The sequence below is a fragment of the Thunnus maccoyii genome, chromosome 4, assembly GCF_910596095.1.
Source record: "Thunnus maccoyii chromosome 4, fThuMac1.1, whole genome shotgun sequence".
Taxonomy (NCBI): Eukaryota; Metazoa; Chordata; class Actinopteri; order Scombriformes; family Scombridae; genus Thunnus; species Thunnus maccoyii.
Window position 1 is genome coordinate 29720700 of NC_056536.1, and position 16232 is coordinate 29736931.

Genomic DNA, 16232 nt, shown 5'->3' on the forward strand with positions numbered 1-16232 from the left:
AAAATGCAAAAATGTTAATGAAAAAACAGCAGTTTAACAAACAGTAGTTGCATTGTTGAATATTTTTTTTTAAAGTATGATACACTGAGGAAGAAATTATTCTGATTTAATGAGTTGAGTTGATGATGTTTGGTCTTTGGTCTCAAAAATAACATTTTATGATTGTGTTATACTATTCACCTGTTGCCCATCAATATTAAAAGGGCTGCTCCAGTCAATATATACAATTAATATTTACAGGTAATGTGTCTAGTAATTAATAGAAAATGATCTATCTATGAACAATGCTCTCGCACATGGACACTCGGGCAGCTTCAGAGTTCAGACACTGATTGGCAGTAGGAGTTAAACCAGAACTGAAATTCTTTCTCTTCTTCCATCCCTCCATCAGAGGTAGTAGTCTTCCTCCTCAATGTCTCCGTGTGTGTCCTGGAAGCCGAGCGCCTGGATGTCATGGGTGATGTCAGTGATCCGTCGGTTGAATTCCTGGGATCCTGAGGCCAGAGAGCAGCTGTCGTACCTGCTGGGAAAACAAGCAGTTTGTCTAAATGCTATGTAATCTCTCTTACTTTCTCCTTAACCTGTTAAGCAACACTGCCCCACCCATGGGACACTTTAACCTTGGTGGCATTATTTCCAGGATCAGTTATACTCAGACTTTTTTGTTGTAAAATTTAAAGATTTACCTTTTAAATAAGACCAGGGTTATGACTGTAATCAAAAAGATTGAAGAACAGTAACCATCTTATTTTGGGTACATTATTTTCAGGCTTGTGCACAAAGATGGATTGCCTGGTAAAAGGCTAATTAGCTGCTTTCAAATGTCCTGCTGAGAATGAGTCAGATTTCATTTTAATTCACACTTATTTTCTAAGAAAGGAAATGTCTTTTTGTATACTAAAAGTGGACTAAACCTGGGCTGGTTGCATCAAAGTAAAGGGAACAATGATCAAAACCCACCCTAACTCTACAATTTCTTTCATAAGCATGATCTCAACCCCCCAAAATAAGGTTTTCTTATTGACCACAATAATAAAATACCTGAACTGTATCAGTGAGATGTGATAATATGAGCAAAACCTGTTATCCTGACAAGAACCAACATGAAACTTCAAAGGCCAATCAGAACTTACTCACCAACCAAGCTTTGATCAGAAATGATAAATGGCTGCATTTATATAGCGCTTTAATCTAAAGTGCTTTACAATGTGTTTCATGCTGTTCACTCACCCATTAACACACACACTCATACATTACACTAATGGTGGCAAGCTACCACGCAGGGTGCTGGCACAACCATCAGGAGCAATTTGGGGTTCAGTATCTTGCCCAAGGACAATTCGACATGCGGACAGGAGGAGTCGGGGATCGAACCACCGACCTTCTGATTAGTGGACGACCCGCTTTACCTCATGAGCCCCCTGCAATGACAAAGGACATTGTACACCTCCTCTTGACCTACGTACCCTCTCATTGCTGTGGCCGAAGTGTTGCTCATGCTGCGTTTGATGCGTCCAAAGCTGTCGGTTAAAATTCCACCCTCCCGGATCCCAATACTCTCCAAGAAACTCTCAAACACCCCAACGTCCTTGTCTGGGATGAACGAACGCATGCCTGGGAAAGACAGGACACAAGGTAAACACTTTTGTTAATTAAAATTACTTTTGTTGTCTTTTTTTTGATGCCATCTTCATTATCATCTTCAACAGGCAAAACATTTGTAATTTTAATACAAGAAGAAATAAAGGGCTACCAGTTTTCTTACAGTTATTTCCCTGAACCTACTTGTACATTAGTACCCAAGTACCCAAAACCAAATTGGTTAATAGTTACAAAAAAAAAGTTACATAATTTTGCAGTTTGTTGACAGAATCCAATGTTCTTCCAGTGAATTTATGGTCTAACCATTCTTCTGTGTTTGTTAAAAGTCATGTCTGTTGGTCGATCCACCACTTTCATCCAAAATGAAATATCTAAAGAACTATTGAATGCGTTGCCATGGTATCCTCTGCAGACATTCACAGTTCCCTGAAGACAAAAATAAAAACATGACTTTGCCCTGACCTCTGGCACCACCATGAGGTTGAAACAGCATGAGACAACAATTATTGAATTGATTGCCATGAGATTTGTACACATATTCATGTCCTCTTCTGGATAAATTGTTTTTGTCTAGTGCCACCATCAGGTCAAAGTTTTAATTCGTCCAATACCTTTCCATTAATCTCAGCTGTACTTTGTTTTTAGTCCTAAATATTAAATGTTAGCATGTTAACAAGCTAGGCTAAGAAGGTGTACACCAAGTAAGTTCAACCATGGGCCAGTTTTTTCAGCACTGTTTATTGGGGGGCTAACTAGAAATTTAATTGATATCTTATCCACATACAATAAACAGTGGCCCGCTTCATTTACTTCATTCCAAATTATGTTATGTAGCTGAGTTATGCAGTTTTTAAGATGTTACAAATACTACAACACATACTACTGTGTGGATTAATGAAGAGTGATGTAAAAGATTTTATATAATCTATAACAAGGAAAACTTCAGCTTTTGTTAGGGAGCCAAATATTTTTGTTGGAGGACCAGATCTGTCTCATGGGCCACTATTTGACTGCCATTGTGGTGAAAATGATATCACATTAAGGCCTCTGAAAAGATGCTGAAAAGTAGCCTAAACTTGACTTTGGCCACATGGGTCCACCCTCGTCATTTTCACTGTATTGGTCCCTTGAGGCACCATACTGGGAGAGGCTTGGAGGACCCAGGGCAGAGTGTATGACCTTAAACTATCTTTATTTAAACTGTCTTTCTTTCTCTACTGAGAAATGTATGATAGATGATGCACAACAACTTGATTTGATCTTGAATTTTCTGTTTACTGTATTGGTGCAGCTATGGGTTTCACTGGCTGACGTGACAGATGCGTCACCCAACTGTGATGCTACTTGAGGAAACACCGTGTGAACGCTGCAAATTTTAAGGGAACTAGTAGGAACACTGGGGTTTAAATTCGGTTTGTGTGCTTCACTTTTAAGAGGCAGGACTGAAAACGTCTGCACTGTTTATTGTCTGATGTCCTCCTTCACAGCAAACGTTTCATAATGATGATTATACACCGACACACTGAGCATTAACAGGTCAACTCTCTCTCTCTCTCTCTCTCTTTACAGGAAGTTGTGGTTTCCTCAGTGGAAGTGGGTTGGGGTGGAATTTGTTGCGGTAAACACACACATGCTAAATACACTCACACATACAGTATACTCATGTACATACACGCACACACAGAGCGTAAGATACAGCACACAGCTAACACTCGTCTCCTTCCTCTGCAGTACTACCATGAAACTGTATAAATAGTAGGTTGTGGTTTGCCGCAGAGTTTCAGTTAATGAGCTTTGTGTGTGTTTGTGTGTGTGTGTGTTTCTCTCTCTCGCTCTGTCTGTCTCTGTGTCTCTCACCCAGCAGCAGGAACTTGCGGTTGTCTCCGTACAGCTGCAGCAGCTCGGAGCAGAAATGGTCGATGTTTGATCCCAGTCTATATTCTCTCAGCAACACAGCAAACTGCTGCAACTCCACCGGACTCAGTTTATTACGCAGCTACACACACAGACACACACACACGCACATGCACACACATACGCACATGCAGAGAGAGAGAGAGAGAGAGTCAGAAGAGCATCCAAACATACAGACAATAGTTTTTCTTCATTTGTTTTGATGCAGTCACCATGCTGCTAAGTGATTCTTCCTGCCTGCAGTCTGCTCAACTGGTACAACTAACAACAAAGCTAAAAAAAAAAAGAATAAATGATTTTAGTTAGTTGACAAATAACATTACATCCATTTAGGTCTGTGAGAATTAACGAACCAGCAACAGAGAAAGGTAGCTGCAAGCTGCCAAAGCTGCAAGCTACAGTTAAGGCCTAGTCACTCTGCTACATTTTTTGGCAAACTTGATTAATTCCTATGCAATCACAGCGGTCACTCAATTCGCTTATGGAGGTGAAATAAATCTGCTTCAACAGTGGTGAACTTTGACAAGCCAATTCGCACTTTTGGCCAATAGATAGCTAATTGGAGGGGAAGCCAGAGAGTCCAGAATGGTTGATGGTTGCCCTGATTAGAATAAAAACTGCTCCACAAAAGAGGAATGATTTGCAGATAGTTATGAGACTGGAGTCTATAGCACAAAAACATCTTTTAAATAAACTGTGTGAACTTATTGTCCTGTCAGCTAACAAGTTTGCTAAAGGGTTGTTTTTCTCCTCTTTCAATAAATGTTTATTAAATAAAATGATGTAAAATCCTGAGAACAAGATGCCAGAGGGAGTTAATGGCCCAGTAAAGAGAAAATAGAGAGAAGTTCAGACAAATATATTTTTGCATAGGAGGAGGACTGTGGATTTTGTCCTCCATCACTTACATTATAAATGCATTTGCAGCAGAACAGGAGGAATGATTGCAGCAAGGAAATGTTTCAGTGTTCATATGGGTACCTGACTATTGTTATAAGACAGACTTGAAGAATTGTGAACAGACCCTTTAATGTCACTTTCAATAATTAGGGCAATAATATTCTAACATTATAGTTAGCTTGTGAGCTAACTAATTTTAGTTCAACCATGAGGCACAAAGTGTATTCTGGTGGTTCAAAGCTGTCACGCACACCCTCTGTTGCTATGGGGAACATCTGTTAGATTTATTGGTTGCTGTTAGATTAGATTAGAAAACTTCATTAATCCCCAATGGAGAAAGTCATTTGTCAGACAGACAACAAACAATATAGACATTGCATTCACAGTACACGAATACAAATACACAGTACAACAATAAATAACACTATAAACCAGCTGAAAGGTGCTATGGATCTAGACCACATCTAAAAAATAAAAAAAAATAAAAAAAAAGACCTTCCGAGTCTTTCAGTAGAGCACTGAGGCATCACTAGTCGCTCACTGAATGAGCTTCTGAATCCGTTATAAACACTGTGTAATGGATGGATGGCCTTCAAAATACAGAACTGTTTTTAGTTTGGCCATTGTTCTTTTTTTCTGCAGTGACCTTAAGTGAGTTTGGGGTAAGGCCAATAACTGAGCCAGCCTTTCTGATCATCTTATTGATCGTGTTTCATCATCCGCAGTGATGCAGCCCCGCCAGCAGAGCACAGCATGAAAGAGCCAGCTCGCTCGCCAGCTAACAAACCATGGGGATTATGAATCGAAACTGCTTTTTCTATGGGAATACAATATACATTTAATTATGAATAGATGTTTCATTAAATCACTTTATATTACATACAGTATATAAATGTAAAATGTTGCCGTTATTACAAATATTTGTAATAATTTCCTGTTTTGGACTGCAATCACACAATCACATGGCCTCAACCAGCCAAATATTGAAAGTGTGGAACCCACATTCACACACACACCCACAATACACACTCACAGTGATCATGTACTCCTGCATCAGCATCAGGGCGGGGTTGCTGTCTCCTCCATCACTGACTGAAGCCAGACTGCGATGGGAGTCCCGCAGGGACAGAGACGAACTCTCACTGTATGTCTCACTGTAGTAGAGCTCAAAGGCATCCTGGGAACCATCACTGAGAGAGAGTTAGAGACAAACTCAACTATTACATCAACAGAATATAACTATCCACTAACATAGACAGACCAATGACAAACAGATGGATAGATTTGTTGGGCTAGTATGCAGTTGCTGTTCACCAACCGTAGCTGTCAATCAGCTGTTATTTACTGTACCGGCTACAAGGATATAAAAGGTATAGAAAGAATAAATTAACCCAAATCACAACCATATTACAAGCTGTGAGTAAATAAATCCCAGACTTTAAATTGGTAATATTTAGAGGGTTCGATGGTAATAATGAGCCCAGAATCTGCATAGACTGATAAGAAGACCAAGAACTTTGTGATCTGATCAAAATGTTCATGTTTCAGATGTGAGGATAGAGGAGTGTACTTGATTCTGATGCTCATTTATGTTTTATCTACATCAGGCTCACAAGATATTAAGAGAATGAGGTTGAGCTTGTTTTTTTGCTTTTAATTTGTGTGTTTGTTGTCTTAGGATCTCTCCCTCTTTTTTTGATACTCTATGTAAACTGTATAAGAAGTGGGTCATTATTTGGGAAGTCAAAATTTAATCTCTGCCGCAGTGCTGAAAATGCTTTCTGTTATCGCTATCATGGCCAAAACTCATTGAGGAAGAGCTGGTGAGGAGAATATTTAACATAGTAAAAGCTGTCTAAGCTGTTAGCTCAGAATCTGTTAGAAAACTTTTTCCTAAATATTAAGGAAAAGTTGTAAATAGATAAAACACCGTATTTATCTGGAGAGTTTCAGCTGGGGTAAAATGTGACTCACTATGAGCTGCAGCAGCTAAACTCTGGATCATAACTGTAGGACATGTCAGACAGACAGCTGTCACCTGCACAGAGACAAACAGAGACAGAGAGACATTAAGTACATTTAAAAGTTATAGTATTCACACAATCTACTATCAAACAGAGACCAAGAGGTTTGTCTATGTTTATAGTCTCTGCAGTATTCATTACGACTCACAATTCAAAAAGTGTTGGACAGAATAAACAACATACAATATTGATAATTTAGTTATTCCTAGAGCTATAGCAGTAGTCGTAGTAGTAGCTACAGATAAAAAAAAAAGGTTTTTCCTGAGGGTGATGCTGGAGGAAAGGTCACGGTGTCATAAAAATTTAAAGGGTTCATCCACTGGGGAGCAGAAACAGGATCTGTAAACTTCTCGGTTATTCTGGAGCTTTGACATGCGTCAATGCTGGGCAAAAGGACAGTGGTGTATCCTGTAACATGTTGACATGAGTCATTGCAACACATCAGAATACTCCACAAAAACAAAGGTATGGTTGTTCTGATGGGTGTTCCCTTGTTAAGGCTGCACTTAACATCCACCCTTTTTATAGAATTTTTGCCTATTTGGCACACCCAAATGGAAAAGCTTATAACAGAAGAACTGTAAGGCCATGATGCATGTATTAGCCTTCATTTGACAAATGGCATCTTCTAGTTTCTGGAAATGTGTTTGTTTAGCATGTGGCTAAAACACAAACAAAACTACATCAGTTCAAATAAGGCTTGAAAAAGTGTTTTTGGTCCTTGTCTATAATGAGTCATATTTGAATAACATAATTAGGACATGCTTTATGCCAGAACTACCCAGAACACCATATACCTTCTACATCTTTTCAACCTGTATAAAATTCCAGACCTCTAGGACTAACCTTATAGGGAGTTTTTAGTTTGTGGTGTCACTGGCGTCCCAGAACCTCTCTAATCATCTCCAATTGGCCAAATAGTGCCAACTGCTTTGACTCATTACTGTGTGATGTTACCGCTTACAACTGGCTTAAGCGGGTCGCCGGCGACCCGGTGGATGTTAAAGAGTTAACAAACATCAGTATCTTTAAGCTAGTGTTATCTGAAAAATGACTGTGTAACAAAGACTTTCTGTGATTTCACTAGATTTACAATTCATCATCATACACGAAAAATAAAAAATAAAACTTACTTTTAAAGTGTCTTCAAATTACATTGTTTTTGTTTTATTTTTGACATATGGAAAGTCTATGTGTCACTTACTCCTCTGCAGCCAGTATCGGTCTGGCATGGTGTAGTGGAACCCTGCCCTGTCAACACACTCGATGGTCTGATGACCGTAAATGACCTGGAACATCTGACAGATCAGGGAACAGTACTCCTCTGCAGCATCCTAAACACACACAGAAATCATTATTACAGTGAATTAATTGTCACATCAATATAACCCTGATCTCTGAAAACCAAATTTCCCCTCAGATTTTCCCTTTTGCTGATCGTTCTGAACAGCTTCGACTGTTACAGTTATCTGTATTAGTGCCTTACTCAACGGCACATGCACAGTAATAAGTTGTAGGATTTGAACCAGAAACCACCCTGAGCCAAGACCGCAATCTGTTTTTGCAATGAAACTCAACTGGAGTCTGTGAGTTTTATCTAAGCCAACTGACTGAACAATGACACACTAATGCAGCCAATCCAAACAAATTATTGCTCCGGGGATGAGGTTAACAATGACCGAGGATACCTTATCACCACACACACACACACACAAATCCAATGACACGGCCACTCTGCTGCAGCTGTGATGTAATGTTTCAGGTTATGCAACAAAACAGTCTCAGTATGAATGTTATGAATGTGTATGTGTGTGTGTGAATGATCATGAACAGTATTGCCCTACTTTCCACTTCTCCAACATGAGCAGCATTATTGAACCCTTGTGGAAAAACTCATTACAATGTTCTATTTCTATTTCCTTGCATCTCGTTGTTTCTTGAGTCTTGAATATCAGACTTGACTGAATGTCCACACTGATATTTACAAGTTATCAACTCTACGCACATACACTAACTGTTGGTGTGTGATTTTGTTCGGTCCCCTAGTCCATAGTTAAATACTGTATTTCAACCACTATTGGTAGGCCTATTTCTATAAAATTTAAAATTTGAATTCATTGATTTTTCATATAGCCTAACACCACCAACAGTGTAAAATTTCTGCTTGTCCAAAACCAACAAACAAACAACAAAAGACCAAATTCCTGTCTACTGTATTTTGAGGTTAATGCTAAAGACGCAGCTGAAATTTTAGAGGAACTTCATTTTAATCGAATTGCCACACTTACGTCAGTCTAGGTGAACTTTGACATGTATCATCTGTGTTGCTGACCTATTGGACAAACTGTCTAGACAGTACTGACCTCTGAGGGAACAAGGAGGAAGCTATCCTAGCCTGTTAGCTGTGTTACACCATCCACTTTTATATGAAAGTTTCTCCACAAAGGAGGAATGCTTCTGTTCCAGAGGTAAGAAAACCTCATTTAAAATCCCATTGACTTTCGTGGTAAATAACAAAAAATTCTGCCACGGTATCCAGCCTTTCTCAACAGTATCTTGTGTTATTTACTTGGTTAGACATGGATGGTAATTAAAAAAAAACAAAAAAAATCTAATATCACTAATTATTCAATATTTCTGTTTTTTTCAGTCTTGAGTGAGCCGAAGGGTCATGGTTAGTTCAGACATGTCTCTCATAACAACAGGGCCAGAATATGCCCAGAATTTCAGAATTACCCAAGCAATCAAACCTATGAAACATTCAGCAGTATACTGTGATATTTTATACAAAATCAAAAATTTGTTTGTTTGAGAATAAAGAGGTTGAGTAAGTAGTTTGTGAAGTATCTTCTCGGAGCAGATCAGGTGACCCACCCTGTTCTCCACAGCCAGGATGACCAGGTTACAGTAGGCGTCGGGGCAAGGTGTCGGCTCCAGCGGGTTGTGGTTCCTCCTCTCCCAGCTGCCGTAGCTCTTCCCCCGCTCCCAGCTCCCCGTGCAGGCCTGCCGTCGCTCCCAGCTTCCTCCCCCACCGCCACCTCCTCCACCACCTCCTCCTCTCCTCTCCCAGCTCCCTCCTCCTCCACCACCTCCTCCCCCTCCTCCATGCCTCCTCTCCCAGCTCCCTCCCCCTCCTACACCCACACCCCAACTCCCGCTCATGGGCCTTGCCCTGCGGTTCTCCCAGCTCCCTCCTGGTTTACGTGTTGGCTGTCTCCTCTCCCAGCTCCCTCCCACTCTCTTCCTCTCTAAACTCCCTCCTCCCCCTCTCTCTCCCCCTCCCCCTCCTCCTCCTCCTCCTCCTCCTCCTCCTCTCTCCACATTCTGGTTTTTGTCATGGTTACTCCTGGACAGTGAAGGCCTCCAGTCGACTCCACAGATGGTGTGTCGTCGTTCCATCGTCCCCCCTGCAGGTCGTGGGTCAGCGTTACAGCTCATGGTTTGACGTCTGCCATCGATTCCAGTTGGCTTTTTCCTGTCCAGGCTGTCGTCCCCAGCAACCACAGTGTCCACGTTCAGACCTGTGGGATGAGGGTTAAAAAAAATGTTCACTTGTCATATTCAACAGTAGAAATGGTCCATTCTCCCAACTTTCACTGCCACATGAACAAAAAAAGAAAAAAACATTCATCAGTTTGATTTTTCTCTACCTGTAGTTATGCCCTATTTGGTCAATCAGTATATACAACATAACACATCATTTACCACATTTTGTTTTGAGAGAAATATAACACTGAATTAGGTTTTTTTATGAACATGATGAGAAAAGACATGCATGGCAACCACCAAGTCACAAACACTGTAAAGACTGGTAGCCATGTCCCTCAGAGATACTAAATTACCCCACACTTTCCATGAATATTAATACAGGTACACCCCATAGACTGTATATAAAGATGGATGTAGCGAGATGTGATGTCACCCACAGAAGCCCAGAGTTGCAGCTGATGGTGCCATCTTTTCCATTTGAAGCCAGAACCTTTCAAATAAGAAGTGCGGGGAGTTGATTTTCATGATCTGGAAACAGGCCTTGGACTGAAGCTAGTGCTAGCTTACTGGGAACACTGAGCAGTGCACACATGGGCTAACATTTGCTATTTTAGTTAAACTGTACAAACAGGGCAGGTATGGTAATCAAGTAGCATTAATGTTACCAAAATATTGCGACAACAGTCCCACTCAATTCGAGTCCTGGAGCCGGGAAGAGCAGCAGGTGAGCCGACTGTCAATCAACGCCAACATGGCAGACATCAAAGCTAGTATAAGTCGTATAAATGATCACCAGCACACTTACATATGTGTGCTGGTGGTCATTTTGGAAATTATTGCTCCATTAATAAGATTTGAAGACTTATAGCAGCTTTGATGGGTGAGTGTTGATTGACAGCTGTGATTGACAGTTGGCTCACCTGCTGCTCTTCCCGGCTCTGGGTGTGATAATCAGGTATGGTAATCAAGTAGCATTAATGTTACCAAAATATTGTGACAACAGTCCAACTCAGTTCGAGTCCCAGAGCCAGGAAGAGCAACAAGTGAGCCAACTGTCAATCACAGCTGTCAATCAATGCCAACATGGCAGACATCAAAGCTAGTATAAGTCTTCAAATCTTATTAATGGAGCAATAATTTCCAAAATGACCACCAGCACACTTACATGTGTAAGATTTGAAGACTTTTAGCAGCTTTGATGGGTGGGTGTTGATTGACAGCTGTGATTGACAGTTTGCTCACCTGCTGCTCTACCAATGTGGCAATCAATTGGACTATTGTAGCAATATTTTGGTAAATTTAATGTTACTTGATAATGATACCTGCCATGTTAGCATCATTTAGCTAAAATAGCTAATGTTAGCCCAAGTGTGCACTGCTCAGTAACTGGGCCGTGTTTCCATCACGTGAAGGCAGCACCTTGCACCCCTTATTTGGATGGTCCCGACTCCAAATGGTCTACCTACGTTGACCATTGTTATCTTCATCTTGCATGTTTTAGCCATCCCTCGAGAGTCCCTAGTATTCTCTTTTTGTCAATTGAGAAGGAAAGCATCATTAAAAAAACACATTGTTCTTCCTCAGTCATTCATTGACTGACAGTGCCTGATCCACAGGTGTGTTCTCACCTGTCTTGAGGACCAGCAGGTGCAGTGCATCGTCTCTCAGGTAGGAGGCAGCAGCGATCTCATGCGTTGGGATCCTCATCAGCAGCTTCTCGTTGTCTCTCCACGTCAGCAGCAGACAACGAGCGGACAGACTCAGAATACAGTCCTGATCCACGCTGGTCTTCAGTGGCAACACCTTCAACTGCTACTGACAAACACACAGGTAAACTGATTATAGATTATTGATTAATGAGTCAGATAGTGTTGAATTACAGACAGATGAACAATCACAGACCGCAATTGATTACTATCCCCAACAGTGATTAGTTATAGTGTTCTGATATGATCATTTGAATGCTGAAATTAGTAATATATAAATAATTGTTTGATCAACCCAGTTACTGCTTATTGACCACTAAACCCAAGAGTATAGTTATTGATTCCTGATCTTGGCTGAAATCAATTATATAAAGACAGTTGATGAACAATCCCAGCAGCGATTAGGTAGTTAGTTATAGATGAGTTGATGAATATCACAAAGAATAATTAGTTATTGATTACTAACCTCAGCAATGAGTAGTTATTGATGAATAACCCCAACCCTGACTAGTTATAGATTGGTTATTGATCACCAACAACATTTAGATATAGATGTTATTCATCACTAGCTACAAAAGTGATTGTTTATAGACTAATTTACTGAACTCAGTGATTAGGATTAAACAAGTTATCGGATTGCTAACTCTGGTTGTGATTAGTTATAGATTGATTATTGATTACTGACCACAACAATGATTAATTATAGATGTTATTTATCACTAACTACAACAGTGATTGTTAATAGACTGAGTACTGAGACTGTGATTAGTCATAGGTTCATTATTGATTACTAACCCTGGCTGTTACTAGCTGGCTGTTACACTCCTGGCTGACGTGAAGAGACAACAAGAACGTTACTGATTATCAACATCCACCTTATAGATTTCTTACCTCATTGGAGATTTATTATAGATAAATTATGAGTTACCAAAATCAGTGGTGATTAGTTATAGTGAGGTTATTGATTACTAACCCTGGCTGTGTCTAGTAGTTGTAGCAGCTCGTCTCGGCTGGAGGGGTTCAGGGAAACTGACACCCAGGTTAGGTGGCCAAGGAACTAACAAGAAAGAGTCAAAGTTCAAGCAACTGGATCATGTGGTTATGAAGTCAATTGAGACTCTCCTATACTCTGAGTTCTACCTTAACCTCCTTCTCCACATAGTCGAAGATGAGTCTTTCAGGGTGGATGAGGTAGTCAGGGGGGTAGAGGGGGACAGTGTGCAGCGGGCGGCGGTAAACACTGGCTCGGTCCGCCTGCCTGCGACCAGATTTGGACCAGACCAGCCGCTTAATGGGAGAGACAAAACCCTGGGGAGGGAGAGAAAGGATGAGAGAAAGAGAGAGAGAGAGAGAGAGATACATGACTGATAAGAGGAATTATTTAAAAAATAAACAGCACTTTGGTTAAGAGCAAGATATCTTGCAGGGGACATATCATGCGCATTTCCAGGTCTATATTTTTGTTATGGGAGTACTGGAATATCTTTGTATGATTCACAGTTCAAAAAACTCCTTATTTGTCTTATATTGGCCATTTATGCAGCCCCTCAGTTCAGCCTCTGTCTGAAACAGCCTGTTTTAGCTCCTGTCTCTTTAATGTCCTCATTCCAATGAGTCCACTCTGTTCTGATTGGCCTGCTCTTGGAAAAAGTCCCCTGGCAGACTTCCACCAGCTCTGGAAGCTATGTAAACAAACAAAAGTAGTAGGTTTTCACTTATTTTTCTCATTCTTTACTTGAAATGGCATCTTCTCAAAGACATTTGAGAATCTGATCCAAAATATGGAACAACCATAGCAACAGCCTTAGTAACAAAGGCTACGGAACAGAAGGCCGTTTGTGGGCATGAGCAAACGATGTGATGTCATCTCAATGAGGAAGTAGAGGTTACTTTGCAAACAGAGTCTTCAGAGCAGGCTGAAGCCCTGGTTTTTGTCTTGCAGGTAGCATTTTTACATACTTTCACCTCATGTTTTGGAACTCTAGCTGTGTATATTCATGGTCCCAAGAGGAGGAATCCAAATAATTTTTGTGATCCCATGATCTTTCCTCTTGCACCACCATCAGGCCAAACTTTACACAAAAAAATCCTTTTGATTTTAGTGACCCAATAGCTGTAGTGCCATCCTTTAGGACAAACTACATTATTAGCTCAACTAATAAGTTATCATCAGTATGTTGTTTATTTTGTCCAACAATTTAGTATTCTGGCTGTAATTAACACAGCAGTCTCTGGTCACTGGTGGGTTGTTTTGGGTTTTGAATTTGAACAAGGATTTCATGTAAGAAGGTTCATTTGTGTGTTCATACATGCCTCAGTGTGTGTGTGTGTGTGTGTGTGTGTGTGTGCATGTGTGTTAATGTAGTACATCTCCCCTTAGCTGTCCCAGCTGTGATTGACAGGTGAGTAGTGATCTTTGACAGCTCCCTGCTGAGACTCACTTATAACACAGCACACACTGTTAGACACCCACTGACACCCACACACACAAACACACATTAATATACTGTGGCTTGAAGGCACAAGACGAATGGACATAACACATACACACACACACACACACAGAATAGAGAGAGAAAATCAGCTTGTTTTAGAGTCAGAAACCTCTCTTGTGTTTCTTTCTGAATAATAACAAGGAAAGATCTCTACATATCAGAATGAGGCAGATTTTTGATGAACATCTCTGCTGTCAGCTGAATTTAATCGTAAGGACAAAGACCGAGGATGGTTATAATGAGTTTTGTTCTTCCTCTTGTTCTAGAGTTTCTTTGAGGAGACAGAAAGAAGAAATAATTGGGTTTAGTAATGAATGTGGTTAATGTAACAACCTGCACAGGTCAGACCAAGGTGATGGAGTTAGTTAGAGGGGTTTTTTGCTCGGTGTCACATTTTCCAAAACTTTAAGAGATATTTCTCAATTTTTAATACAGTTTTCTTTTGAGCTTTAGAAGACAGACAGACAGCTGTCTAGAAGATGCCCATTATTACAGAGATCATGTTTTTAAAGAATCACATCATTTAAGTTACTATAAATCGACTTACAGTTTTTGGCTGGCATTGGTCCAACCCTGTCTCCTAGAAAGTATGTTCAGAAATTGTTTCACCAATCATGTTGTGTTAGCAAATGTAATTGCTGCCTGGATTATGATAATGTGGGATATGTTTGTTTTTTTTAAATTTATGAAGTGTTACATTCATATAGCGCTCTGAAGTTTGCACAAGACGCAGGACTCTTAACACCAAAGATTGGTGTTGGCACCCTGAGTCCTGTGTGTGGTTAGGTTTAAGCAACAAAAGCACTTTGATTAGGGTTAGTGAGAGATCGTCATAATAACCATAACCATAATCTTTCCCTAGCCTTAGCCAATTATTGTGTAAACATAACCATAAAAAGTTTCATATTGCCGTAGTTTCTACTAGCAGATGTTGTTCTCTCTGCTATGCTGTTTATACAATGTATGTAGGCATTGTGTTGTCTGGATTATACAACATTTCATTCAATAAAGAATTTTGAAGAGCTAGCTAGTTTGCTAACTGTCAGTTATAAACTCATTAAATTGGCTTATACAGTTTATTCAAATTTAATGCAATATCTTTCTCCATTTTGGACTTCTCCATTCCCCAATACCACAAAGGTCAGCACTGTCAACATGGTTTGCTAATGGTTGTCAGAGTTTAACAAATTTGAACTTGATTGGAAAGATTTACATGTATTCACTTCACTTCACAGCAATTCCGTTGAAATTACTTGATTTTGCTCCAAATTTTTTTGTATCCAAATTTTTTAAATGCTGGTGTGACCTGGGCCTGAAGGCTTGAGTTCGTCACCAACTGTGTGTCTGTAATCAAGCTTGTTGGTTTGTCATTAGGAACTGAGACAACACTTCTTTGACACAAAAATAATGGAGTACTATGTTCCAGTTAGATGATGAAATGTGACAAAAGAAGCTCTGGAGAAACTTCAGAAACAAATCTTCCTCATCCAAATTATAACTTGAATGAGATTAAATGAAAGTCAGAGACAGAACTGAAGCTACCGTACCTTCTTGGATTTCTTGGGTTCATAGTCCATCGTGATTCAGTCCACCTCTGTCCTGGTCCTTTACTGGGTCAGCTGAGTCCTGTTCACACTTTTCCTGACTGTATTTTTTTCAGTTTGTCTTTTGTTGCTGCTGCATCTGTCTCTCAGTTGTTTTTTCCATCGCTCCTTCTGTGTCTGTCTTTCCCTGTTCGAGTTATTTTAGCCTCTGCATCTCAGCTTGTTCTTTCTCTTTCTACACTGATTGTTCTTTTGAGTCCTCTCAGGGGGCTACACACACACACACACACACACACACACACACACACACACACAAAGGAGGACAGAACAGGAAGCAGAGGAAGCCCACTTCCTGTCCGAGAGGAAACTCCACCAAAGGCTGATAAGGCCCATTCTCTCTGCACTGATAACACAAAAAATAATAATAAAATTTGATTTGACTGCACACACACACACACACACACACACACACACACACACACACACACACACACACACACACACACACACACAATTAACCTTTAATAAAACCTGCCCCTTACATAACTGTCCGTCCAT

The 16232-nt window shown here is 40.2% G+C and overlaps 1 protein-coding gene across 2 annotated transcripts; it reads right to left on the reverse strand.

The window, feature by feature from the left end:
• Positions 1–28: 28 nt before the first annotated feature.
• On the reverse strand, positions 29–15936 carry ccm2l (CCM2 like scaffold protein). Of its 2 annotated transcripts, none has more exons than XM_042409591.1 (11): positions 15678–15936; positions 12776–12943; positions 12609–12692; positions 11558–11741; positions 9315–9961; positions 7645–7774; positions 6391–6454; positions 5450–5606; positions 3460–3598; positions 1467–1614; positions 29–520 (listed from the first exon to the last, which is right to left on the reverse strand). In XM_042409591.1, the coding sequence occupies exons 1-11, from the start codon at positions 15705–15707 to the stop codon at positions 388–390; spliced, it is 1884 nt and encodes a 627-aa protein (XP_042265525.1). In that variant the 5' UTR covers positions 15708–15936; the 3' UTR covers positions 29–387. The 2 variants fall into 2 exon arrangements, with proteins under 2 accessions (XP_042265525.1, XP_042265524.1); XM_042409590.1 differs by having other exon boundaries at positions 29–523.
• Between the last annotated feature and the right edge of the window lie 296 nt (positions 15937–16232).

Bases quoted from the DNA above. Each gene is read 5' to 3' on its own strand.
- ccm2l (XM_042409590.1), bottom strand. From the start codon at position 15,707: ATGGACTATGAACCCAAGAAATCCAAGAAG. The intron at 5,607-6,390 runs GTGAGTCACATT...ACTCTCTCTCAG, and splicing joins TTTAGCTGCTGCAGCTCATA to TGATGGTTCCCAGGATGCCT. The intron at 3,599-5,449 runs GTGAGTGTGTAT...CTGTGTGTGTAG, and splicing joins TGCAGGAGTACATGATCACT to CTGCGTAATAAACTGAGTCC.